The sequence below is a fragment of the Cyprinodon tularosa genome, unplaced genomic scaffold, assembly GCF_016077235.1.
Source record: "Cyprinodon tularosa strain WSP-4 unplaced genomic scaffold, ASM1607723v1 ctg440, whole genome shotgun sequence".
In the NCBI taxonomy this organism is placed as follows: Eukaryota; Metazoa; Chordata; class Actinopteri; order Cyprinodontiformes; family Cyprinodontidae; genus Cyprinodon; species Cyprinodon tularosa.
In genome coordinates this window covers 98092-125000 of record NW_024039164.1, presented here as the reverse complement: position 1 = coordinate 125000, position 26909 = coordinate 98092, and the positions used below count along the sequence as shown (strand labels likewise).

General features: G+C 38.6%; 2 protein-coding genes across 7 annotated transcripts in view; both read right to left on the bottom strand.

Moving 5' to 3' along the window:
• slain2 (SLAIN motif family, member 2) overlaps nucleotides 1-6346 on the bottom strand; it is a 19042-nt gene extending 12696 nt beyond the window's left edge. For 2 of the 4 annotated variants that reach the window (XM_038300131.1, XM_038300132.1), the window contains exons 1-2: nucleotides 5605-6345; nucleotides 2246-2388 (exon numbers count right to left, since the gene is read on the bottom strand). In XM_038300131.1, coding sequence (XP_038156059.1) covers nucleotides 2246-2388; nucleotides 5605-6083 — 622 coding nt within the window. In that variant the 5' untranslated portion in view covers nucleotides 6084-6345. Of the gene's footprint in view, nucleotides 1-2245; nucleotides 2389-5604 lie in introns of all 4 variants that reach the window. The other 2 variants (XM_038300130.1, XM_038300133.1) reach the window with 2 other exon arrangements.
• Nucleotides 6347-15029: 8683 nt separating this feature from the next.
• On the bottom strand, nucleotides 15030-26194 carry anapc4 (anaphase promoting complex subunit 4). Of its 3 annotated transcripts, none has more exons than XM_038300141.1 (29): nucleotides 26046-26194; nucleotides 25863-25930; nucleotides 25181-25296; nucleotides 24990-25095; nucleotides 24390-24519; nucleotides 24241-24315; nucleotides 24137-24163; nucleotides 23994-24038; nucleotides 23254-23338; nucleotides 21733-21840; nucleotides 21441-21611; nucleotides 21205-21269; nucleotides 21029-21071; nucleotides 20845-20921; nucleotides 20662-20762; nucleotides 20045-20096; nucleotides 19913-19968; nucleotides 19719-19765; nucleotides 19583-19639; nucleotides 19439-19495; nucleotides 19264-19357; nucleotides 19065-19162; nucleotides 18065-18126; nucleotides 17936-17974; nucleotides 17748-17849; nucleotides 17595-17672; nucleotides 17339-17506; nucleotides 16189-16312; nucleotides 15030-15345 (listed from the first exon to the last, which is right to left on the bottom strand). In XM_038300141.1, exons 3-29 carry the CDS (start codon nucleotides 25286-25288, stop codon nucleotides 15115-15117), a joined length of 2406 nt encoding a protein of 801 aa, XP_038156069.1. In that variant the 5' UTR covers nucleotides 25289-25296; nucleotides 25863-25930; nucleotides 26046-26194; the 3' UTR covers nucleotides 15030-15114. The 3 variants fall into 3 exon arrangements, with proteins under 3 accessions (XP_038156069.1, XP_038156070.1, XP_038156071.1); XM_038300142.1 differs by having other exon boundaries at nucleotides 25181-25292; XM_038300143.1 differs by lacking the exon at nucleotides 25863-25930 and having other exon boundaries at nucleotides 26046-26105.
• Between the last annotated feature and the right edge of the window lie 715 nt (nucleotides 26195-26909).

Genomic DNA, 26909 nt, shown 5'->3' with positions numbered 1-26909 from the left:
ACGAGAAGAACAAACAGAGAAGCTTGTGTCAACAAGGAGATAAAGACCAGGCAGGAGGAGAGGGATCAAACTGGAGTGTGAGGCGGACAATACATGAACAGAGAAGAAGGTCAAAGTTTCTGTTCAGAAAACAGCACCGGTCAGGTTTGCGTCTAACAGCTGACCTCTCTGCTGCAGGGCACAGCTGTCAAAGCAGGAAAGCAAGACATTCAACTGCTCCAGTGTGCATGGAAAAAAAAAAAAACCCGGCTCCAATGTTTATCAGGGTTGTCCGACATGAAAGAAGTCGCGCTGCCAGCTAAGGGAGCTATCTCCAAGGCGTTTCCTCCCAGTTAGTTATGTAATTTCTACGTCATCTGAGGCCCTGATTTTAGCCGGGTGTGCGCATAAAAAAGGCACGGTGACTTAAACCAGACAATAAAAACCTTCACACCTAAAATATCTCACTGCTCTGTGAGGTAGTGTGAACAGAATGTCATTCTTTCAGGTCTGTGAGGACAACCCAAACAGGATTTTTTTTATGCTTTTGCAAAATACTCAGCAATGGAAAGTTCTCTGAAGTCACATGGGTGTGTCCTCTGATTCGGCTCCAAGTATTCAAAGAATTTACTAAGGATTACCTCAAGAGAGATGTAAATAAAACAAAGACATTTACTTTAATATTCCAAGCAGGGATCTGTCTTACATTTCAGGTTAATATAAGATGACATTTTCCTTCCTCTAACCCTGCTCCACTCTGATCCCTAATGATCAGGGAGCACATGGTCCGGCCCTTTCACCAAATCAGGACACAGACATCCTAAGCACACTACACTCAATCATCTGTGTCATAAGTGGAAAATGATCCACATGAATCTTGAGTGCATCAAGAAGTTCTCTTATATTCCAGCTCAACAAAGCAGAGGATCCCATCTAAACTAGTAAACAACCTTCAGCCAAATATCACCCAACATGATCTAATGGTCACATGAACATACCGCTGTCAAAATGGAAGTGACCCCTCTCTTAGTTTAGCAGCGAGGATTTGAAGCCTGTCCTCCTCCCAACAGAACAACTATAATTAGTGGGAGTCCAAAAGTCAACCGCAGATATAACACCGGCATAAAGCAGCAAAGGTGGGTCCGAATCCAGCTGGAGGAATGTTGGATTTTGTGCTCTCCATACGGTGGCCCTGAAGTGCAAACTGCAACTATAAATCTAAAAGCGCAACTACATTAAGGAAATCGCAACTACATAAAACAAAGCGCAACTACATTAAGGAAAACACAAAATAACATGAACCTACCGGAAAAGGTAGGTACCAGTGGGAAACATGAGACATCGCTGATTGGACGACGGGGCCGTTTGACCCTTGAACCGGAAGTCATTCTGCCTGCTGCGGCTTTTGAAAACATGGATATTGTCGGCGCCCCAAACATAGCTGCTGTTATCCAGGAATATTTTGAATCAGGACATACATACGAGGTGATACTCGAGGTGATATGCTCCAGACTAATCACGAAAGTTATTTTGCGTACACTGAAGACACACTTAAAAGAAGCTGGACCGTTCAGACGACGCAACTTCCGGTTCAAGGGTCAAACGGCGCTGTCGTCCAATCAGCGATGTCTCATGTTTCCCACTGGTACCTACCTTTTCCGGTAGATTAATGTAATTGTGTTTTTCTTAATGTAGTTGCGCTTTGCTTTATGTAGGTTTGTTCTGCTTAATGTAGTTGCGCTTTGCTTTATGTAGTTTTGTTTTGCTTAATGTAGTTGCGCTTTTAGATTTGTAGTTGCAGTTTGCGCTTCAGGGCCACCGTATCTCCAGTAGGGGTGTGGGAAAAAATGTATTTGGCGATATATAATGATTTATGGCTGCGTGATATAATATCGATCTCATTTCTTAATATCGCTTTTTAAAAAAGCAAAACATTTTTACCCCAAAAAAAGGAAAATGGGCTACCTCTGCACTGCCACTCTGGCAGATAGAGCTGTGGTGCCCTTCTGCTGTACGGCATATCTGTAGTTCAGGCAGTCACAACAGAAGAACAGCACGTCCTTTTTTATCCATGCATTTAATTTTGATAGCTGGGAAAAATATCTCATAATGTATTGATATTGCAATATAGTGATAATATCGCAACACCCATGCCAATGTTCACTCCTACTCTCCAGTGAGAATGGCCCACTAAAAGAAATGGATTCACAGTAAATAAATGATGTGAAAACTTCTACCGGTTTAAAAAAAAGTAAAGTTTCAGTACCTGACAGTGTGAGGTCCAGCCTGTGGATGAGCGAACGCTTGGCTGATTCCATCTCAGGGCTGGGGTTGTCTAAAGTCTGGCGGCACCACACTATGGGGCTCAAGGTTTTGTGCAGCGGGCTGTTCAGTTTGGATTCGTATAACCTGAGATTAGAAAAATACAGACGGATGAACATATGAGGGCTGCCGTTCCAGCCAGCACAGTTAGTGAATAACCATTAATGACAGTAAGCAAGTTCAGTCAAAGCCTATGGTAATTAAAAAAACATTCCAATGCAAGTCTCTTCAGCCTTCCTCCTCATAATGAGACCCAGCTATGATGGCTCATGTCTGCACCCCTCATGCATAACTCAACAGAAACACCTGGTACTGGTTTTTATGAAACAACACTAGAGCAAATCAGATTAACAGCAGTTTGCTTTTGTTGAATTTATTGAAAAATAAACACCCAGCATCTTGAGGTACTTTACTTTTTTCCAGTATATTGAATAAAAAAATAACTGATGAGATTTTAATTGGTTTAAAGGTCAGCGTGCACATAACCCCAGAATGGTTAGATTACCACAGATTACATGAGGTTAAACTTTTTCAGGACAGTCCACTGCTACAGTATGTAGATCTATTCTATGTGTTTATGGTTGAGATAAGAGAAGAGATCTGAGTCAGCAGCTGTCAGCGCTGTAGCTGCCAGAGAGGAAGCCTTTCATGATGAAAGCCAAGACACTGCAGGGAAAGTGAAGCTAACGTTGGGACACACCGGCCTGGAAATCTCACTGCATACTCACATTGTTTGTAAACATAATGGAGGTCATCCAAGTACTGTATGGTGCGAGTCCCAGGTCTAAATTTGTTTTTACGTGTCATGTGGGAGATAAAACGAATGAAGCAAACAGTCATTGATAGGTTAAGCACAGCAGCAGCAGCAGGGAGCGTTTTAAATCCACTCCGACGCCAATTTATGGGATTACGAGGAGTCTGTGACAGGAGCTGGCTAGATCTAGGCACTATGTGGTAATCCTGGATATGGAGCTGATGAAAAAGGCAGACTAAAGAGGCTACGCTAAACGAGATTGGCTCTGCTGAGCGTGAGAGGGCAAAGTTAGAGAAGTAGCCTGACATAAGGCGCACTGCTGCAAACAACACGCAAATGACAAGCCTGTCCTTTTAAACTGGACATAAGGGAGCTGGAATAATCAGGCTGAAAATGGACCGCTCCGTGTATTTACAACGTTAACTCTGATTATATCCATCACTGAGTGGAGGACATACGTCGTACAGAGAGCTGGCCACTTATTTAGGTCCGCTGGAGATCTTTAAAACAGCAGATTTCACATAAATGAACACCAACTTTCATCTTTCAAGGAAAGCTCATCATTTTTACTACAGTCTAATAGTTTATTAGCTTTATCCCAAGGTGTCAAAAAGTGAACAGTTCTTTAAATCTCCATCATATCTCTGCAGTTGACAATGGTCCCAATAGGTTGCCAGTTTCCACAGTCTGTGTGGAGAATAAAGCCATGTGCGTCTCTTTATCCCAACTGCACACTGCCACTCAGTTTGCTGAAAGGAGCCTCTCACACTTACATGTCCTTTGCAGGAAAGATGTTTGGTTGTTAGGAAATATTCCCAGTTGGAGAAAGAAACCATAATGTGGAAACTAAAATAGTAACACAAATGATTCTGATGAACTGAACACTGTGGTAAAAATGTCGTAGACAGTCCCAGATATCATCCCTGATTACAAATCATCTACCTCAGTAGATAGTCTCACTAGTTAGCAGCTAATGTCGGCTCTTTATAACTGTGTTATTCAATAAAGAGCAAAACGACCCAAAAGGTAGGCTATCAACACTGCTAGTTTAAAAAAAATACTAAAACGTTTTAAAAAGGTTTTCATTTTGAACCGTTTATGCCTATGAATCAAAATCATGTCTAAATACGAATAAGATATCAAAACTATACTTAGCTAATGACTATACAAGCCGAAAAAAGAATGTTTAGTAGGGTAGCCCAGATTAATCGTCCCACCGATCAATCAGCCTCGATTTTCTAAGTTTTGGGAGTTCTGTGATTGGCCGATACTTAGAACCGATCTTTTCCACCAATCTGATCTACCTGTGGAAACCACAGACTGTAAATGCCTCAAGCTTTAATTTATATTTGAGAGCAATTATTTCATAACTTTTTATTATTTCAAGACCAATGCTAAGTTGTTTTTTGTTTTACTAAGATAAGATAGAAATATCCTATGATCTTAAAACAGCTGACAGTCCCAGTTATAAAAATCTATTGGTAAAATCAGCATTTCAGGATTTTTAAAGCAAACCGATGATCAGTCAGAAACCTAAATTCGGAGCACCCCTAATATTTACTGATTGTTTAACCAATACTTTTAGCTTTTGTGTAATAAAAAAGTCCTAAAACAGTTGAAATAAGTTAGTATAACGTATTTATAAAAAGCTTAGACAGAATAAGAACACCTTTATATGGTAAAATAAACACCAGTTATATTTAGCAGTGGTTTTAAAAAGCTTATTGTGCAGCATATGACATGCTCTTTTACACAATAATTTCTTTTAACTAGTTGGTCCTTTACCCATAATCCTAACAGTGCAGCAGCTCTGTTTCAGCTGTTTGGTTTGAAAGCTTAGTTTGTACCTTGGTAAAGCTGAGCAGCCCATGTCCTCATCTTTATTAACATTATGTAGAGGTTAGGTAGACATGAGGGCTGTTGGATTAACTCTAACAAAGCGTGCTGCCTAATCCTTGTCTGTAAGACCCCTAAATATGACCTGCTTAAATTCTAATGTAGTCCCTGCAAATACAGAGCTATGATTAATTTTAAGGCATTTTGGCATTCAGCCCTACAAGATGAGATAATTTGCCAGTCATGTCTCAGTTGGTGCTGCAGAGCACTTGTAGCTCTGAGGAGGAGGACTATAACCATGACTACATCTCCCACATGATTGCTAGGCAGGAAAACAAGTCTGATTTTCACTGTACACCCTGAGCCCCTTCCAACAAGCTAAACAATCTGTCACTTTAAAAGGATAACCTCTGCAGTCCAAACTACTGGAGAGTGTGAGCTTTTAATGTCAACTCCTGTGTTTCTAAAACAAAACTCCGTGTTCAAATGGCTGAAGACAAACTAATGTAAAGGTGATAGGGGTGGCATGGCATCAGCCATACAATGCAGCTCCTTCTGAGTGGATGACTTCATTATTTTAGGCATTTTCCTGGGCTGATTGTCTGAGTGGAAGCTAATGTGAAGAGCAGCTGGGTTCAAGCTGTCAGCCAGCCCTGAAGACACAAACACGGCTGCAAAGGCAAGTTTCCTCCCAACACAGGCCCATCACTCACCAGCTGTCCTCGTCTTCATTTAGACAGTCCATGTCTTCAAGATCTAAGATGTCCACTTCATCTAGAATTGAGGTTTCCCCGTCAGCAGTCAACCCGCCGGCGTTGTCTGGGTAAAAGGAGTTCATAGCAGACATGGAGGAGGCAGCAGAAGCCCCCTCACACTCATACGCCCTCTTTAAGCTGATACCGTCGAGAGACAGTCTGGGTCTGGAGCAGAGGTTGTTCTCCAGCGGCCCACCGTAGCTGCCCGAACCGCCGAACCCCACCCCAGGGAAGCCGGCCAGCCCGGTCCCCGCTGACAGGGAGGACGGGTCGTAGCCGGCGCTCAGGGGTCTGTGGTGGGCTGACATGGCTCCGGAGGAGGAGAACATCGTGGACCTGCTCCGGAGCTGCTCGTTCTGCTGCTCCAGTTTCTTCACCAAGTCCTGGAGTTTCCGCACCTCCAAGTCCGCGTTGATGTTAGAGTTGATGTCCTCCATGGTGATTCCTCAGCCCGAACGGAAAATACGCTGCGGTCCGGAGCGGTTCCTCCGCGGTTCCTCTGCTTTCTGTCGGTTTTCTGAACTGATATCTACGTGTTGAAACCAAACACACCGGAGTTTAGCTGACTTTGTGAGCTCAGCGTCGTCATCTTCTCTGGATATTCGCCACTACGGGCAGGGTCGAGGCCATTTTCATAATACTCGTCACCAACTGTGAAAGACCAACAGGCGGCGGATAACATACGTCACCGCGCACGATACCGAGAGCGAGCACGTAACCAACACCTTTTTCCTCGCGCACGCATAAACACGTCGTTAGGGAGGGGCTCAAAGTATGTGCGATAAACCAGTGTTATGCCCAAAAGTGCATACCTGCCGAAATATGCATCCCCAGTCGCGGGAGCGCGCCTCGCTCTGTTGAACTGCATATCGACGAGGAAAACGGATTAAAATATGTTCAATGGAGCTTAGGTTCTTATATTAATGATATAAAAACGTTTAAAAATACCTCTCGTGGGAAAAAAGTTGTGGTTATTTGGCAGATTAATTTACAAAAGTACGGATTTTTTGAACAACATTAAATCCAAAGATTTTGACCATGGTACGGCTGATTTATTTGTTGTGGTCTCTTGCTATTTACACACAACACTAAACCGTGATAGCCGAAGTGAGTTTTGAGTTTGCAAAGCTTTCTCTTAAGTGGAAAATCAAACGCGCACCTACAAAGCACAGCGTTCACAGACCAGTGAGATGCGTTCGCTGCGCGTCAGAAAGCTATGGTGCATTCAGGAGCATTGGAACATTTTAAACTTACAAGAATGAGGCATAAAACAGAACTGTATTTTTACTGAACTGTATTGTTTTTTTTGTTTTTTTTTTGTTTATGCACATCTGCTAGCTTTTTATTCTAAAAAATCTATAATATTACAGCAGCAATTTATCAAAGTTTTTCAAAATCCTGTTTAAAAGCTCCAAATGGGGCTTCAGATCATATGAAGCAACAATTGCACTGTCATTGTTTTACAGGGCAGTATTTGCATTTGCTGATCCTTGTACTTAATTACTGATGAATATACAGGAATACAGATGTACAAGTGTCAACTCCTCTGAGATAGCAGGGGATGGAATTTTTGGCAAGGACCTGCCAAAAAATGCATCCCCCTTGTTTTTAACTCAAAGATTGTCCCACACACATGAAATTCACACTGGTAGCTCAGCACACATGTGGAAGCAGGTAGAAATTGAAACATCAGCTACAAATCTATATTTCTGGAAAAAAGCAGGGGATGCAATTTTTGGCAAGGACCTGCCAAAAAATGCATCCCCCTTGTTTTTAACTTAAAAATTGTCCCACACACATGAAATTCACACTGGTAGCTCAGCACACATGTGGAAGCAGGTAGAAATTGAAACATCAGCTACAAATCTATATTTCTGGAAAAAAGCAGGGGATGCAATTTTTGGCAAGGACCTGCCAAAAAATGCATCCCCCTTGTTTTTAACTCAAAGATTGTCCCACACACATGAAATTCACACTGGTAGCTAAGCACACATGTGGAAGCAGGTAGAAATTGAAACATCAGCTACAAATCTATATTTCTGGAAAAAAGCAGGGGATGCAATTTTTGGCAAGGACCTGCCAAAAAATGCATCCCCCTTGTTTTTAACCTAAGGACCTGCCAAAAAATGCATCCCCCTTGTTTTTAACTTAAAAATTGTCCCACACACATGAAATTCACACTGGTAGCTCAGCACACATGTGAAAGCAGGTAGAATTTGTCACATCAGCTACAAATCTATATTTCTGGAAAAAAGCAGGGGATGCAATTTTTGGCAAGGACCTGCCAAAAAATGCATCCCCCTTGTTTTTAACTTAAAGATTGTCCCACACACATGAAATTCACACTGGTAGCTCAGCACACATGTGGAAGCAGGTAGAAATTGAAACATCAGCTACAAATCTATATTTCTGGAAAAAAGCAGGGGATGCAATTTTTGGCAAGGACCTGCCAAAAAATGCATCCCCCTTGTTTTTAACTCAAAGATTGTCCCACACACATGAAATTCACACTGGTAGCTAAGCACACATGTGGAAGCAGGTAGAAATTGAAACATCAGCTACAAATCTATATTTCTGGAAAAAAAGCAGGGGATGCAATTTTTGGCAAGGACCTGCCAAAAAAATGCATCCCCCTTGTTTTTAACCTAAGGACCTGCCAAAAAATGCATCCCCCTTGTTTTTAACTTAAAAATTGTCCCACACACATGAAATTCACACTGGTAGCTCAGCACACATGTGAAAGCAGGTAGAATTTGTCACATCAGCTACAAATCTATATTTCTGGAAAAAAGCAGGGGATGCAATTTTTGGCAAGGACCTGCCAAAAAATGCATCCCCCTTGTTTTTAACTTAAAGATTGTCCCACACACATGAAATTCACACTGGTAGCTCAGCACACATGTGGAAGCAGGTAGAAATTGAAACATCAGCTACAAATCTATATTTCTGGAAAAAAGCAGGGGATGCAATTTTTGGCAAGGACCTGCCAAAAAATGCATCCCCCTTGTTTTTAACTCAAAGATTGTCCCACACACATGAAATTCACACTGGTAGCTAAGCACACATGTGGAAGCAGGTAGAAATTGAAACATCAGCTACAAATCTATATTTCTGGAAAAAAAGCAGGGGATGCAATTTTTGGCAAGGACCTGCCAAAAAAATGCATCCCCCTTGTTTTTAACCTAAGGACCTGCCAAAAAATGCATCCCCCTTGTTTTTAACCTAAGGACCTGCCAAAAAATGCATCCCCCTTGTTTTTAACTTAAAAATTGTCCCACACACATGAAATTCACACTGGTAGCTCAGCACACATGTGAAAGCAGGTAGAATTTGTCACATCAGCTACAAATCTATATTTCTGGAAAAAAGCAGGGGATGCAATTTTTGGCAAGGACCTGCCAAAAAATGCATCCCCCTTGTTTTTAACTTAAAGATTGTCCCACACACATGAAATTCACACTGGTAGCTCAGCACACATGTGGAAGCAGGTAGAAATTGAAACATCAGCTACAAATCTATATTTCTGGAAAAAAGCAGGGGATGCATTTTTTGGCAGGTCCTTGCCAAAAATTGCGTCCCCTGCTTTTATCCAGAAATATACACTTGTAGCTGATGTGACAAATTCTACCAGCTTCCACAGGTGTGCTGAGCTACCAGTGTGAATTTCATGTGTGTGGGACAATTTTTAAGTTAAAAACAAGGGGGATGCATTTTTTGGCAGGTCCTTAGGTTAAAAACAAGGGGGATGCATTTTTTGGCAGGTCTTTGCCAAAAATTGCATCCCCTGCTTTTTTCCAGAAATATAGATTTGTAGCTGATGTTTCAATTTCTACCTGCTTCCACATGTATGCTGAGCTACCAGTGTGAATTTCATGTGTGTGGGACAATTGTTAAGTTAAAAACAAGGGGGATGCATTTTTTGGCAGGTCCTTAGGTTAAAAACAAGGGGGATGCATTTTTTGGCAGGTCTTTGCCAAAAATTGCATCCCCTGCTTTTTTCCAGAAATATAGATTTGTAGCTGATGTTTCAATTTCTACCTGCTTCCACATGTGTGCTGAGCTACCAGTGTGAATTTCATGTATGTGGGACAATCTTTAAGTTAAAAACAAGGGGGATGCATTTTTTGGCAGGTCCTTGCCAAAAATTGCATCCCCTGCTTTTTTCCAGAAATATAGATTTGTAGCTGATGTTTCAATTTCTACCTGCTTCCACATGTGTGCTGAGCTACCAGTGTGAATTTCATGTGTGTGGGACAATTTTTAAGTTACAAACAAGGGGGATGCATTTTTTGGCAGGTCCTTAGGTTAAAAACAAGGGGGATGCATTTTTTGGCAGGTCCTTGCCAAAAATTGCATCCCCTGCTTTTTTCCAGAAATATAGATTTGTAGCTGATGTTTCAATTTCTACCTGCTTCCACATGTGTGCTGAGCTACCAGTGTGAATTTCATGTGTGTGGGACAATCTTTAAGTTAAAAACAAGGGGGATGCATTTTTTGGCAGGTCCTTGCCAAAAATTGCATCCCCTGCTTTTTTCCAGAAATATAGATTTGTAGCTGATGTGACAAATTCTACCTGCTTCCACATGTGTGCTGAGCTACCAGTGTGAATTTCACGTGTGTGGGACAATTTTTAAGTCAAAAACAAGGGGGATGCATTTTTTGGCAGGTCCTTAGGTTAAAAACAAGGGGGGATGCATTTTTTGGCAGGTCTTTGCCAAAAATTGCATCCCCTGCTTTTTTCCAGAAATATAGATTTGTAGCTGATGTTTCAATTTCTACCTGCTTCCACATGTGTGCTGAGCTACCAGTGTGAATTTCATGTGTGTGGGACAATCTTTAAGTTAAAAACAAGGGGGATGCATTTTTTGGCAGGTCCTTGCCAAAAATTGCATCCCCTGCTTTTTTCCAGAAATATAGATTTGTAGCTGATGTGACAAATTCTACCTGCTTCCACATGTGTGCTGAGCTACCAGTGTGAATTTCACGTGTGTGGGACAATTTTTAAGTAAAAAACAAGGGGGATGCATTTTTTGGCAGGTCCTTAGGTTAAAAACAAGGGGGGATGCATTTTTTGGCAAGTCTTTGCCAAAAATTGCATCCCCTGCTTTTTTCCAGAAATATAGATTTGTAGCTGATGTTTCAATTTCTACCTGCTTCCACATGTGTGCTGAGCTACCAGTGTGAATTTCATGTGTGTGGGACAATCTTTAAGTTAAAAACAAGGGGGATGCATTTTTTGGCAGGTCCTTGCCAAAAATTCCATCCCCTGCTATCTCAGAGGAGTTGACACTTGTACATCTGTATTCCTGTATATTCATCAGTATTAAGTACAAGGATCAGCAAATGCAAATACTGCCCTGTAAAACAATGACAGTGCAATTGTTGCTTCATATGATCTGAAGCTCCATTTGGAGCTTTTAAACAGGATTTTGAAAAACTTTGATAAATTGCTGCTGTAATATTATAGATTTTTTAGAATAAAAAGTTAGCAGATGTGCATAAACAAACAAAAAAAAAAAAAATACAATACAGTTCAGTAAAAATACAGTTCTGTTTTATGCCTCATTCTTGTAAGTTTAAAATGTTCCAATGCTCCTGAATGCACCATAGCTTTCTGACGCGCAGCGAACGCATCTCACTGGTCTGTGAACGCTGTGCTTTGTAGGTGCGCGTTTGATTTTCCACTTAAGAGAAAGCTTTGCAAACTCAAAACTCACTTCGGCTATCACGGTTTAGTGTTGTGTGTAAATAGCAAGAGACCACAACAAATAAATCAGCCGTACCATGGTCAAAATCTTTGGATTTAATGTTGTTCAAAAAATCCGTACTTTTGTAAATTAATCTGCCAAATAACCACAACTTTTTTTCCCACGAGAGGTATTTTTAAACGTTTTTATATCATTAATATAAGAACCTAAACTCCATTGAACATATTTTAATCAGTTTTCCTCGTCGATATGCAGTTCAACAGAGCGAGGCGCGCTCCCGCGACTGGGGATGCATATTTCGGCAGGCATGCACTTTTGGGCATAACACCGGTGAAAAGATTATATAGGAGTGGCACTGATATTTGGTTATGTTGGGTTCCAGAACATGAAGGTTTAAAAGGCAACAAAAGAGCTTTAGAGGAAACAATAAAGATTACAATTCCTTTTTGGAAAGGAGAAGATAAATCACTGATTAAGAGTAAAGAAATGGAAAAATGGCAAAAGAGGTGGAACGAAGATAAGAAAGGAAGAGGATTAAATAAGGTACAAAAATCCTTGAATAAAATCATTGAATAAGAAACAGAAGGAAAAAAGTAATAATGATCAGATTAAGAATGGGTCATACCTATTTAAATGACAACTTATATTTAATAGGGAGGGAAAATAATGATAAATATGAAGGATGTGGAGAGAAAGAAAATTTGGAATACATACTGATGAACTGAAAAACTTATGAACATGAAAGGGAGAAATTGAGAAGAATGGTTGGAAGGACAGGGAAAGAATTAGTCTTAAAGGAATATTGGGAAATGAAGTAAATATAAAGGATATTCACAGATTAAGTAAATTATAATTTTTTTTATCAACAGAATACAAAATTTAAAAAATGGAATTTGATGTAAAGTAATGTTGCTACACACTCATGTACAGTAGGTGGTGGTATCAAAGGCATAGCCAGAAAATGTTAATAGAGGTGGCCAGTCAAAAACCAATATAAACTGAGGGGTGGCTGAAAAGCGGATAGGTGCCAGAACCTCAGGGTCCAAAATGTCTGGGGCAAACATCTTTTCCATTGTCATTACTTCCCTACTTTTATCAAAAATTGTTCTGCATAACATTAATAATACATGTACTAATATCTACATTAAATGGATTTTTAAGTTATTTTTAAAGTAGTTATTTATCTATGATTTCACTTAAAACTCCTTGGTGACTTGCAGTGACATAATTTTCTCTTTATCCTATATATCATAAAATGAGGGTCTTAAAAGAGCATGAATTCTCTATATATCAACTATAATGTTAGTATTTTGAACATGTGCATAATTTACCAAAGCATTTTAAATGTCAAGTAACTGTTCATAAATAAAAAATTAAAATGTAAAAAGTCAAATCAATCAGTTCCTTTATATAAACCAAAGGGAACAAGAACAGTTATCAACTCTATTTGAATTTCTGAATGAACTGTCATTACCTTGGGCCAAGGTTAATAGTTGGCAAGGCCAAAGTCTTACTACACCCAGAACTATTATTTGAACTATATTTGAGCTGACTTATCGAGCTACATTTTCTGCACAGGCTGAGGGCTTTTGGTGTCAGTCAGAAAGTCATGCTGCTCTATTACCATGCTGTTATAGAGCATCATTAGTTATGGCTTTTCTGCCTGGTTTGGTAACTTGTCTGTCCAAATGAAGCCAAACTTACTTGCCTGACTCAAAGAGCAATGAGAGTCAAGCAGCACCCCTCACTTCAGACCATCTTTAACGAAACAATAACCAAATTATCGTATATGTAATGTAACATGCTTCCTTATGTATTTATTTATTGTCTTATAATGGGATTTCTGTAGCATTGTTTTTTATGTGTGAATGCAGTGTGACACATAGTTTGGACTATGTAGCGGCCAGAGTCTGTACCCAAATAAAATTTCCTTTGGGACAATATAGTTAATCTAATCCAGCTACAGGAAAAGATGAATAAAATGTACATACAAACCAGCAGCAGCTTAAAAAGTACCACCTCAGAATTTCATGGCATTTTCATTGGCATGCCAGTTTCACCAAAAAGCATACATCTAAGATGAAAGTCCTATTCTGGTTTTATTGACATTTGTTTTTGCAGTTAAGAAAATAGTGTAAGTCTACAATGTAAACATTATTAGCACCACATCTTTGCTTTTGTGGGTTTTTTTTTTTTTTTGGTAATTTTACTGATTGTTTTGGAAGCGGCAGCCTGTCATCAATACTCCAGTAAGCTGTGCATGCCGGGTGACCTGGGCTGCAATCACATACATGTACATTATTTTTCATAACAGCAAAAAATACATTATCAATAAAAGCAGAAAAACACACTTCCTTACATTGTATTTGGTGAAACATGGCATGCACCATTTTTGAAGTGTGCGCCAGGTACCACTTTTTGCTTTCACTGTCACTTGAAAACTCGGGAAACATCAAACTGATCTACAGAAGTAGCTCCTCATATCCATCATGCTTTTCCCTGCTGGGCTCGCAAAGGGTACCTGTGTCTACCTCCAGCTGTTAATGGGCGAGAGGCGGGGTCAGGAAAGGTCTCCAGTCCATCGCAGGGCAACACAGAGACAAACAGGACAAACGACCATTCACACACACACTCACACCTAAGGAGAATTTAGAGAAGCCAATTAACCTAACAAACATTTTTTTGGACTGTTGGAGGAAGCCGGAGTACCCGGAGAGAATCCAGGTATGCTCAGGGAGAACATGCACATTCCCTGGGCCAGGAATCAAACCCGCCAATTTTTGCTCAAAGTGCAGTGCTACCCACTGCGTCACTGTGCAGCCCGCCACTCATATCCTAAATCAAATCATTTTGAGAAAAGATTAGAAACAAAGTCATTGATATACATCCCTATAGGCCTCCGCTGTATTAATAAAGTGATTGTTAATGATCTAATAATGGAATTATTAACAATTAATAAGAAAGACTGAGTATAAATGGAAACCATTGGTTCTTGGTAATTAGAATAGGTTACCAGGAAACCCTGATGAGAGTGCATCACCGTAAGTTTGTAACCTTAAACACTTTAGTTATGGAGATGGAAGCACACCAACATGTTCACTTATGTCCCAAAATTATACTAACAGAGGCCCTCCTGTGGATGTATTGTAATGCAGCAACTCATACACTGCTTCCATGTTTCATCTTATGCTAAAAATAAAAAGAAACTTAGATTTTTGAAACAGATTTTCAGATTGGCTTAGTCCAAGTTGGGATTTTAACAGGCTGTTCTTGCTCTAAAACCCCACTGATTGATTTTACTTAATTCTGAAAGAAAGAGAGGATCATAGTTCTCCCATGATTACAGAAAACTAAATACCAGTTTTTATAAAACCTGTTTAACAGTTGCTGCTGCCAAATGTGGCACAATCATGTAAAGGAGTTATTACCTTTTATTGGTATTTCTTCTTAATTGTTTATCATTTTAAATCAAATTCTTTTTTTTAAAGTGTTTGAAATTCTGTAAAGCAGCAGCAAACCTCAGAGCCACATATGTGAGAACACTCCATGGATGAAACAATTTGACCATTATGAGGTTCAAAACGTATTAGTGAATGAAATATAAACTTTGCTAAAAATCCATAAAAATATATTAAATAAAAAGGTTTAAGATAAAAGGACAATTACAAAAACAAATTATTTGGAATTTTTATTTATTTATTTATTTTTAAATATGAAAAACAAAAAGAGAAGCCCAGTCTTTAAGGCTTATACAGATTGTTTACAAGGCCTCCTTTGACTGTAAAAGTTCCTCTGACTTTTGAAACGCATCTCCTTCCTGCTCTCTAGATTCTCCTTCTGACTCCAAGCTCTCCTCCACCGGGCCCTGGCTGGATATCGTAGTTTCCAGGCCATCCTGGTCAGCACTGGCGTTCTGCGAGTCAGCTCCCTCATCGTCTTCATCTTCTACATCCATCTCAAAAACACGGATGTGCCTGAAATTGGCACTCAGCTGTCATGTTTAAAAAAAAAAAAAAAAAAAAAAAAAAAGCAAAAGTTTAGTAACGCCACAACTCTAAGATTGCCTATTATAGCAGTGAGAGCCCCCATCACACCTGTTTGACCACTAAAACATTTTACTCACACACCTTCCAAAGCAAAAGTTTTTACAACATAAACACAAAACCAATTAAACCAGTGGAATATAATTTAGGAGAAATTTCAATGTTTCCTGGAATATATTAGAGTATATAATCCATATTAGCTGCACAACAAACATTATCCTCACCTAAATGGCCTGTTTGCCTCATATTTCAAGTAAGGGAGTCATGATCATGGTACTAACATTTCTAACTCCATATCAATACCCAGGAAACGATTGGATACTCGATACCATATTCAATACAATGGGGATAAAAATATACAAATAATTAAAAGAAATTTTTTACTAAAATTAAAAAACACCTTTCTTTCAAACTCAACATTGAAAATGATTTATCAAAAGAATCCGAGACTGTAGTTGAAGTGTTGCGCGAATAAAGGCAAAATAAATAACCAAATATAAATGCTATTTGACAACATTTTGCAGTTGTCTGGGGGTATTATTCTTTTAATCTGCAAATAATCCATGACTCTAAATTTAACAATAGCAAAAATATACAAATGATTGATAGTATGCCAAATTATCATCATAAATGCATTAATGATAGATATTGGGCAGGATGGTTCGACTTTTAATGTCATTTACCCATAAATACCTTTTAGAGTTGTTATGATGAGTAATAAAGAGTTGAAAAAAAGTGGATTAATCACTCTTGATGTGCTGGAAATTAGGAATTATACCCCTGAAACTTACCACACACGCCACTTTACGGATTCCATTCACAGCCACAAACTGGGCCTTCATGTTTTCCAGTTCACGCCACTGATTCCCCAACACCAGACCCTGGCAAGGGATGCTACTGCACTGCTGGTCCAACCTGACAATACAGAGATAAAAACAAAGCAGTGTCACTGTCATGTCCCTTTTTTATTTGCCACAGATTTCAAATATTGTTCTGTGATTTTTTTTATTCCAATTCATTATTTTCTTGAACAGACTAAGAGGAGTGTGTAAAAATGAAACTTGGTTTGGTTATTATGTGCAAACAAACTTAAGTATATTTTTTGGGCATTTTATTTATATATTCATTTGTCAAATTAGCCAAACGGTTAATAATTCTGAGGTGGGGAGAAAAATCACTTAGTCTGAAATTTATTCTAAAAAAACATTTATTTTCAAGATCAATCTTTAATACTTCTAAGAAAAATTAAGTGCAATAAATGTCTTTCTAAAATCCCTTAATTAGTAAACAGGGTCCTGCTGTTAGTGAGTTTATAATGAATTTATTCTCATTATAGGTCCACCTAAAGGTCTCGGATGTTTGTTAGAACAACAGTAAACAAGCCACACCTTGAAGAACAAGATAGACAAATCCCTAATGTCCTGTTTGGCATAAGGAACAGCAAACCATAGAAAAACTAAAGCGATATATAAAGTTACATCACCCTCAATACATTTCCACACTATAACATGATCAGGGTTTATACAGGAATGAGAAAATCTAATTTAATGCTTTTTATTGCTCTTAGAAATTATTTAAATGCCATCAACAAGTACCCATGACTCAGATATATATATATATATATATAAAAAAACACAGCAAAATCTTTTGTTATCTTTACTGTCGACAGGCTGCCGCCAAAACTGACAAAACAGTTTTTATATACTTTTTTTTTTATTACAGCTTTTTTAATGCCACGCTAATCACATTAAATTAATTTTTATGCAAATTAAGACCTTAATTTAAATAATAATTTAATGATTTTTAATGACCAGCGGAAACCCTGATGATTTTAATGGGTAACTTCCAGTATGTGTTGGTCTATCACACAGAATTCGATTAATCTAGGAGGAAAACAGTGTTTCATCTGTATGAGCTCTTTGGCCAGGCTCTGTGACACACCTCACACCGGGCTCCCAGCAGAATTCAGTCTCACAGCTTAAGCTGGATGCAAGTGAAACCTGAGCCAGAACACGCCTGTTGTTCTGATCCTCAGATCCTTGCAGGACCACTGTTAGCATTTCATCGTCGTAGAAACGAGCATCCAGGCAGCTGTAGACATAATGAAACCTAAAAAAATAAAACACTGTAAATTATATTAAAGTGGATTACTTTTATCCTCAGAGGAGCTTGGTTAAAAAACAAAGACAACACTCACTGTGCTGCTGCACCATTATCATCTGAACTGTCCAAATAATGGCTAAGGTCAATGGACAGGAAGCTGTTTGGGATATATCTGCAGAGACAGAGTTAATCTGATCAGAAAGACAAAAAATAACATAAAACTATTCCTTAAAGGAAGAAAACACACCTGTTTGGGTCCGTTCCTTTCCGTAACAAGTAGAGCTTGCTTGGGGAAATCTCTGGCATGCAGAACACCACACAGTGCATTTTGCCTTTTCTGTCATTCCACCTGAAGGTCATCAAAAACAGACTTAATACAAAACGCATTCCTGCAAATCCAGACAAGAATCTCCTAGAGGTTTCCGTCTTACTTACAGTGATGGAAGTTCAAAAAGCCTCGGAATCTTTTCTGAGCTGGAGAACCCAAAATATTACCACATCATTGACATCTTATAGAAATTTAAGTATCTTATATCTGAAAATATTAAAATAGAAGGACTTTACCTGTCTGGCACAGCGTACAACGGCATAAACAGAGCCTGTTTCACAGATTTTCCAATGACTTCCTGCAAAAAGAGATTCACAATTGAGTCTGAAATGATAAATGGCACTGATTGGCACTCTAATCCAAAAGGTGAAATTCATTCAGCATTTAAAGCCAAATGTTGACCTCACAAAATAGTGAAAAAAAAAAAAAAAAAAAAAAAAAAAACTGTCCTGTCACCATTTGCCAGAATTGCCTTCAAACCAGGGAAAAGTCAAATATACCGAGGGCCAAAAAACAAATTTGCTGCAAGCCGAGGGCCGGACTAGTTAAATGTTTATTAAACATATTGAAACATAGCCTACTGAACCAAGACCTAACACATTGTTTAAAAAAAAAAAAAAAAAAAAAAAAAAAAATTATATATATATATATATTATTCATAAATGAAAGAATGTGCATTAAGCTGAAAGTGCATTACTGTGCCGCTCTATGATCCTACCGATCACTGCTTTCAAATAAGAAAATAATAAAAAATAAAAAAAATCTAATTAGTTGTATTCTCTCTCATCGATCTTATCTGCATTTTTCCCTGAGTCCATGAAAAATATGACAAACAATACTTTCTTCAAAGAAAAATCATGTCTTGTAAAAAGAAATGTAAAAATTTTGTGATGAATCACGGCAGCGGATCCAGAATTCAGCCAGAGGTTCTTTTAAAAAAGGAATTTATTACACGAAAAGGACCGAAGAATCAAAAAGACTACAGGTGTCAGCAGAGGCTGATTGAAGCTGCAGCAGATGGACACGCTGTCGAGTTATTGTTAGATGGTGAAAAAACCCTTAACTTGTTTTAACATTTTTTGTGTAAATATCTGGTTTTGACTATAAATGATGGTCATATTAATCTAAAAACTTAGTAATAATTCCATAATAAAGAGATTTTACTTAATATATTGGTCATTAAAATAAATGAAGCATTATTAATACTGTCTTCATGTATAATTGAGATAAACTCACTGCAGGTTTCTGTAGGCAGAGCTCAATCATTTTCTCCATCCTCCTCTTCACAAAGTGCAAAGACTTTTGGGGATAGGATGGAAACAGCAAAGGACTCTCTAAAGATTCAAAATAAATATAAAACATGGATATACATTATCTGTTATTTCCTCATCCTTCTTTTCCACAGCCAAGCTGTAAACTCAGGATCTCCTGCTACCTTTTAGATGTGTGCTGTCCTGTAAGAACTTCAGCCACTGGTTTCCCTTCGCATTGGGCGGAGACACCAGGTCCTCATCTTCATCCTTCAGGTACTGTTAAATGTTGACACAAACATATGAGGCAATATTTTGTTTCAAAAAAATACTCAAAGCTGTCCCAAATAAACCACTTACCTGACCAACCTGCTCCACATTGAAATACTTCCCTTTTCGATCAAAGAGTTCCTCATTCTGAAAAAAACAAACAGATGAGCCTCAATCCCAATCATGTTAATACACCTCTGATGCATATCAGTGGGACATGTTTGCTCCTCTCACCTTGCTGAAATGCTCTGACAAGAAATCAGCAACAAAGGCAATGTCCTTCTGAGTCATCTGCAGGATGAAACAGATTTATTATGACTTTTGAATTATAAATATATATTAGGGGAAATAAAAGCCTGGGATAACCCACCTTGTTTAGCTCTGGGGGTACGTGTTCGTCACACATTCTTAGCATCGCTGTAGAAACACACAGGAAGGGTTTGCATAAGGGGAATAAACAAAACCTAACAGACAGCCAGAAACCAGCTGCTCAGTAATAGATGCAGGATAATAACTAAAACAATAGAGTTGTAGGATGTAAAAAAAAAAAAAAATCTCCCTCACCTACATACAGCCATCGAAAAAAAGCTTTGAAGTTTTTCATGCTCTTGTCAATCACCCTGAAAGATTAAGATTAAAGTCAGAGAAAGTAAAAAAGTATTAAAGCATAAAAACGGAGATGATTTATCGACTTACTGCAGAAGTTCATTGGCTTTGAGGGAAAAGGAGCCAACAGCAGTGATCGCACCTGATCACACAGGAAAACAAAACTAAATAAATACTTATCCATAGCTGCCTGGGGGCCTTTCACTGGCCCACCATAACATTTGACCATTTCTTACCAATAATAAACCATTTTCAACCCATGTAAAAAAAAAAAAAGCCTGCATATCTTAATAGTTCTATTAGAAGTTAAATATTTTCATGAGTTATGGAAGTAATATTTTTATTACATTTCATAAATAAGTTTGATTTTGGATTCCTTTCTCAAAACTTGGTATAAAATTTGATTCTGATCCTGATCCACCTGTTAATAATTATAAGCAACAGCCTTCCAGCTACTGTCTACAGCAGATTACAGAAAATGACTAAAAACGTTGGCTGTTAAAGTGGGCATGAAACCCCCCTCCCCGGTAGGTAAGAAATGATACCCAGTGGCTATGAAACATCCTGCAGCAGAAAACGCCACTCTTTACCCCTAAAAATTGGGTAAGAAAAGACTTGAACTACAAATTTTAAAAAGGGGAAAAACCTAAATGAACAAAACCCACCGACCCATAACTAAAACATGGACTGCAGATGATGTACGATACCATCAATAGCTTCTGAATCCAAACCGAGGCGCTCAAACTTTTGCTTCCACAGGGACATTCCTCTGACCTCACTCAGCTGATACAGCAGAGCCTCCGAACCACTGCAGAATGACACAGCAGAAATGTTTATAGAAAGAAACTAATTATCTCCAGAAGACGCAGATGGCGAAAAAGAGACAGTACCTCTGCAGATGGCTGATCACCAGCTTCTGGATGCTGGTGTACGAAGACTCAATGGACTGACCAAGTTTTTTCAAGCCCTGAGAGGGAGCGGCAGAACCCCATAAACACAAATATGAATTTTAAATCCACCTATTAACACTTAAGGAGGTAAAACAATCTAGAAATAAAGCTCATCTTGTCTTACTTTGACAGTCAGTTGGTTCATGAGGAGAGCCTGTAACTCAGGACTGAAAACCAGAAATAAATAAATAAATGAAGGAATAAATAGAATCTTTTCACAAAGGAGTTCAACATGTGCTTCCACCATCTACAGGATACTCTGGGTATTACAAAGGAAAGTGAATAAGAACAATGACCCACCTAGACTGTCCCCACAACAGAAGGTCCAAAAACTCATCCTGAACCTGGGTGCTTGTGTTTTTTTCCTAAAGGAACAACAAACCAGGACTGGATTTAGCCTGTGTTATCTTTTTGTTTGTATACAAGCATGGCAAACTGGACAGACGTCGAACTTTACCAATTACTAAATTGTTAAACACAGTTCTGAACATATGCTTCCTTAATTCTGTTGTTTAAACCAGAGGAAAACAACAAACCTGAACAAACTTAGTGAGGCGAAGGTCCATCTGCATCAGGATGTCCTCCCAGGCTTCACACATGCAGGTGAGAGACAGATGCAGGTACTGCAGCAAGGTGGAGATGTGGGTGAACTTGCGTGCCATCCTGGTGACTTCAGGAAGACATTCTGACAACAAGCCGGTGTCCAGCTGTCCAACCACGACAGAGAGAAAATCCATTTTAGGAAATCCAGGTCAGAGCACAAAGACAGAAACATCCCTCTATGGTCCCACTGTGGGGAAATGTGTTCACTGATGTGATCCACCTCACCTGAACATAACAAATTCCTGACGTGCTGTCAGAGGATTTCACCTCTGTGATGAGAGACAAGGACTTGAGATCACTGGACAAACTCAGACTGCGACATGTTCCCGACACCTGCAGAAGACAGACAGTATAAACTCACCCAGTGTTTTGGTTTTTCTCTTGTGTTATCTTCTATGAGAAACATGCATCAAATCGCAGCTTTTTTTTCTATTTATCAGTACTTTTTATGTTTATATTAGAACTATGTTAAACCAATTGAAATGTTTTCAGTTATAGCAGTAGCTATAACTGCCATATTTATTGGTAGTCCTGGTAAAGATGTGCAAAACATTTCAAAATGAATAAATCTTGTGTTGGAGGAGCATCTTTAAAGCTCTTTAAAAGTAGCAGAGCTCAATCAATAACATTTTGGAATTCTCATAAGTTATGGCACAATAATTTAGGTGAGGTACGTGATTTCATTCATAACAAATATGCAATATCAACATAACATATGATTGATGTGAAACTAATTCCTAAAGCTTTAAAAGAAAACATAATCAGAGGGTCAGATTTAGTTTATTCCGCGTCCATTTTCTGCACCCACTGGTCTTTGCAGTGTGGCAGGGAGGCTGTCGCCTTTCACCAGATGTCACTGAATGAGAAGCGAGATACCAAGGGCGAATTAAGCAGACAAATTAACCTAATACTTAGGTTTTTGGGAAATGGGGAGATCATGGAGTACCTGGTGGGAACCAACACAGCACATGTAAATGCAGATAGCCCCTTGGCTGGGATTCAAACCCAGGACCTTCTTACTGCAACAGTTATAACAGTTCTACAAACTGCTCCATGGTGTAGCTATGTCTGCATTCCTTAGCCAGAATCAAACTGAATTACTTATTTTTATTCATCCATCCATTTTCTGACACGCTTTATCCCAAGCGGGGTCGCAAGGGGTGCTGGTGCCTGTCTCCAACTGTCTATGGGCGAGAGGTGGGGTACACCATGGACAGGTCGCCAGTCCATCGCAGGGCAACACTATTTTTATTCATTCATTCATTTTTTTTTTCCAGAAAAAAAATTATTCAGTCCATAAATATAAGTTAATGGAAGCTGGAATCAACAAACTAACAATCAAATTGAAGACATGAATGAATGTAATTTACGATCTGGACATATTCATCCCCATTTACACTCTAGCTACTCAGATTAGCTGAACAGCAGCAACTTTTAGGCTGATTTATGGGAAAATTAATTTATGTTTAATGATTATCTGGGGTGGTAAGAGAGAGCATGAGAAAAGCTGCAACCCTGGATGATCCAGAAACAATGTGCAAAAGCACACTGGTCAACAGTTCAAACAATAACTTCTTAGCATGCTCTCCCAAGGATTAAATGTACTCAGTTTAAAGTTTTTGTTTTGTGAGATTATGCTACAGCCAAAAAAAAAAAAAAAGAAGATCTGAATGTTTCTTTGACATTTCTAACAAAACAGTGGTTGTGATGGTAGGGTCCTCAGAACTCTGCTGTAAAAACATTTACCTCGCCCAGAGTGGCTATTCTGTACATCCCATACGCATACAGCTCCACAGACCCAGAGTCTCCTCCAAGAACCAGGATGTTCAGCCTGTTGGATACCATGAAGTAAATGTTAATTGACAAGATAATGAAAACAAGTGCACAACATAAACATTAAAATATTCATAAATATCTAATATTCTCTCTGTGTGGATGGGGGTGTATTCATGTCATATAATGATATTAAATGCAAATTTAACTTGGAGGGCCACCACCATTTTTCGAAGTATTTACAAATAAGGGATTGTCTAAAAGAAAAAGACTGTGTTTACTTGGAGATAAAAGTGAGGTACCACTGTTTAACAGACATGCTTTTAGAGTGTTGAGCACTGCACTGGTCACATGTGCCCGACTTATTTTAAAGTTAAGGAAGGACCCCCATACCCCAACAATTAAAATGTGGACCGAGAAAATGACTGAAAATGTTGCTTGTGAAAAAATGTTGGGAAGAAAACATTCTAATAATGAAGCAGTCATGCAACAATGGGACAGTTTTTGCACCTATATGTCTACAAACTGATTTGGACTTTAAGGCAGCAAAACAAAGATTTGCACTAAACCTCACTGTTTTATTCTTTGTTATTTTTATTGTAATGTTTTTTGTTCTGTTTATGTTTTACAAATTAAAAAAATCAATAAAAACTTGAATTACAAAAAAAATATTCTCTCTGTGTTTTGGTTTCGACAATGAGAAGAATCCTCACCGAACTTCTCCAAGGAGGTTGAGGATCTCATCAGATTTTTCCTCGCTGTAATAAAAAAAGATAAATCCATTCGTCCAAGATTCATAAAAAATGAGTCTTAAATAATCTAAATTCTAAATCAGTACCTCTACATTTTCTCTTACCTGAAGATCTTTGAAGTTGTGCTATAACTAGGAAAAGGTTTGGGCAGAGTTAGTTTAAATTACCTCTAGTTTTTGTAATTTGATAGGCCTTTGATACGTATTACCTCTTAGGAAGTGTTGGTAATTCAGGAAGAAAAAGTTTGGATTCATCCTCAGAATTATAAAAGGAGCCGAGGGAACTGAAACAAAAGGAAATCCATTTGCACATCTCTTGCCTTATTTACACCCATTCTGATTTGTCTTCTGAGAATACCTGTTCTCCTCCACTTCCATCCAGTTCATGCAGGTTACAGAACTCTGCATGGGAAACATGTGAAGGATTTCTGCTTTCTCAACATCACAGAGGACTACCTGCTTGGTGTCTCCAAGGCTGAAGGCCAAAACTGGTGTTTGAAGAGAACAAAAAAAAAAAAGTCCTGTTAACATGATTCTACCAAACAAGTGGCTAAAAAACCTGCTTAATATTAGAGGTGTAAATAATAATCGTTTTTAATCTATGCATAGATCCAACAGCCAATGATTCAATGCATTGACACGTCTGCAACAGTATTGATTTATGTTTTTTTTCCCTCCGGTCTATTTTTATCCATTTGCTCCTGGATGTAATTCTGACTTCCGTGATGCGGTGGCGCTTAACCTATTTTGCCCTCCTCCCTTGCTTCCTTTAGCCACTACCCTCTTTCCGCCTGCACACATGCACTCACATAAACAGTAGGCAAGACAAACATGGCGGATTCTGGAGTACCGAAAATAGTCGAATCATTGGGTAAAGAAATTGATACTGAATCTAATCGCCATGATAGGAGTGATTTACACCCCTACTTAATATATTCATATTCAAAGCATCCTTTACTTTTGCCATCAGGTCTCCAGGCGAGTGCAGTGATCTCCTTCCCAGTATATTCACTAGGCGGTAAACTCCAAACCCGCTGGAAACTAGCCAAGCGATGGAGCAGCAACTGTGGGAAGTCATCAGATTTACAGAACAGAAAATACAACACATTAAAAGCCTCACTCTCTACATTTTACTCTATTTAAACTTACCTCCCCTGTAGTATTAGCCAGAGCAATCAGATCCCTCTTGGGAGACCATGCCATACACAGAACAGGGTTGGGAAGCTGCTTCTCTCCAACTTGCCGGAAGGCAGGCATATTGCTGAAAAGTTTGAGCAGGATTTTAATTGGATTAAGATATTTAGCTTTAAAGGGACAAAACAGTTTCACTTCTAATGCCAAACAGCTCCTGCTATAGTTAAGATTTGCTCAAGACACAACTAGTTATTACATTAACTAAACAGCTTTAAGTGTGTGTAAATACGAACATTCAAATTGTAGAAGTAGGATGGAAATATAAATCATGTTAGTAAAACAAGTGTAAAGGATGGATAGATGGTTACATATAGACACTAATTGGGGGCTAAATGGATGAGATGCTACACCTCCACTTATATAGACCATGCAGCAGAAGAACTACAAAATTGTCCGATGCTGAAAGTGGATTTTCCATATTCATTCCGTTCAAATTAACACTATACTCACATACAGCATTATTGTCTTGTGAATCAATCCTGGGTCAATATTTGTTCCAGGCTAAGAAGATTTTATGTGGCTGCAAACCCTCGTAGTTTTATCAGAGAGAAAAAATAACTGCAGCTTTTAAGACAGAACCAAACCAGATAATGAGTTTAATCATAGGTTTTCTAAATGTTACAGTTTGCTGGTTTACCTTCCTATGTAGGTTAGCTTCACTGATGAAACACTGTTGTTAGCAGGTCGGTTAGCAACCTTCAAAAGCTAAAGCAAAGGAAGATTCATTAGGGTTTTTATTCGCCGTCCCGCTTCCTAAAACTGATGAAAATGAAACATAAAGTAGAACATTAATCCCTAAAAAGCGCCACAAAAGTCTTACTTTAGTTTTTTTCTTCTGGCTGCTCTACGGCATCACAGCAACCGCCATATTTTTCACTTGCACCAATCAGAGTACAGCAACGGGAGCCGTGAAGAGACACTCTTCTCGACAGAGAAAACTCGATTCGTAAATAAATTACTGCTGCGGAGATACATCGCCCTTAATTTAACACATTGTTTTTATGCTACAACTAGAAACTCGAATGCATTTTATCAGGATTTTTGTTGGAATATGTGAAACTGAATGACATTGAAACATGCTTTTCAAAATTGTTTATCAAAAAAGAAATATGAAAAAGAAAAGTGTAAATTGTGCTGGCATGGCTGTGGGTCAGAAGGCACACTGCTGCATACGCTTTGGAATGGCCCTCCTGTCCAGACATTCTGGAGGAATATAACTCACACATTTTCTCATATACTAGATATGGAATATCACTTTGCCCCCTGGATTGTCTACATTGAATAAAGACTAAAGACTCTACATCAAAGAATGTGGACTATATCATATCACTGGGCTTTTTAGCAGCCAAAAGTATAATATTGCTGAACTGGAAGGAAAGGAACTATAATTATTTTGATGTACAGAATTGGAGCAAAGACTTTTTGGAGTTGGGTGCTATGGAACAGGCCGCCATAATCCTAGATAATCAACCAGATTCCAGATTGTCTGGACCTTGGCCCACACTGAAAAATGTATTTACAAAAGCGTACATAATAACCACCTGTTACTGTCTTGATGGGTGACCTCTCTACCTCGTGTATTACGGCAAACTCTGTATCCCCCTTGGATAAATGTGGATGTGTGTAGGTATGTGTGTATGTATATGTGTGTGTGTATATATATATATATATATATATATATATA

Excerpts from the sequence above, each read along its gene's own strand:
- anapc4 (XM_038300141.1), bottom strand. The coding sequence starts at position 25,288 with ATGCCTGCCTTCCGGCAAGTTGGAGAGAAGCAGCTTCCCAACCCTGTT. Across the intron at positions 19,969-20,044 it reads AAAGCCAATGAACTTCTGCA|GGTGATTGACAAGAGCATGA; the intron begins GTAAGTCGATAA and ends TTAATCTTTCAG. Across the intron at positions 17,850-17,935 it reads CTTTTTGAACTTCCATCACT|GTGGAATGACAGAAAAGGCA; the intron begins GTAAGTAAGACG and ends GATGACCTTCAG.